A 224-nucleotide genomic window follows, 5' to 3' on the forward strand; every position below is an offset into this window, starting at 1 on the left:
CCGGCTTTGCCGTCGCGGCATCCGGCCCCGGAGCCGGCAGGGGGAGGAGCGGGAACGGGAGAGGGAATACCTGAGAGTAAATGGCATAGTATCAAAGCGCCTCTCCACCTCGCTGAAAAAGGCACGGGAGGTTTTCATCTTCAAGCCGTACTGTTTGGAGGGGTCCCTTTTGTAAATGGTCGTTCTCTGTCCCGCATCCTTCGCCTGAAAGGAAAAAAAACCCC

General features: G+C 57.1%; 1 protein-coding gene across 1 annotated transcript in view; it reads right to left on the reverse strand.

Moving 5' to 3' along the window:
* Positions 1 to 207, reverse strand: part of PA2G4 (proliferation-associated 2G4, 38kDa) — a gene marked incomplete at both ends in the record, with an annotated part of 1,700 nt that extends 1,493 nt beyond the window's left edge. The window contains one exon of the mRNA XM_010158588.1: positions 71 to 207. Coding sequence (XP_010156890.1) covers positions 71 to 207 — 137 coding nt within the window. The remainder of the gene's footprint in view (positions 1 to 70) is intronic.
* Between the last annotated feature and the right edge of the window lie 17 nt (positions 208 to 224).

This window comes from Eurypyga helias, unplaced genomic scaffold (genome assembly GCF_000690775.1).
Source record: "Eurypyga helias isolate BGI_N326 unplaced genomic scaffold, ASM69077v1 scaffold40349, whole genome shotgun sequence".
Taxonomy (NCBI): Eukaryota; Metazoa; Chordata; class Aves; order Eurypygiformes; family Eurypygidae; genus Eurypyga; species Eurypyga helias.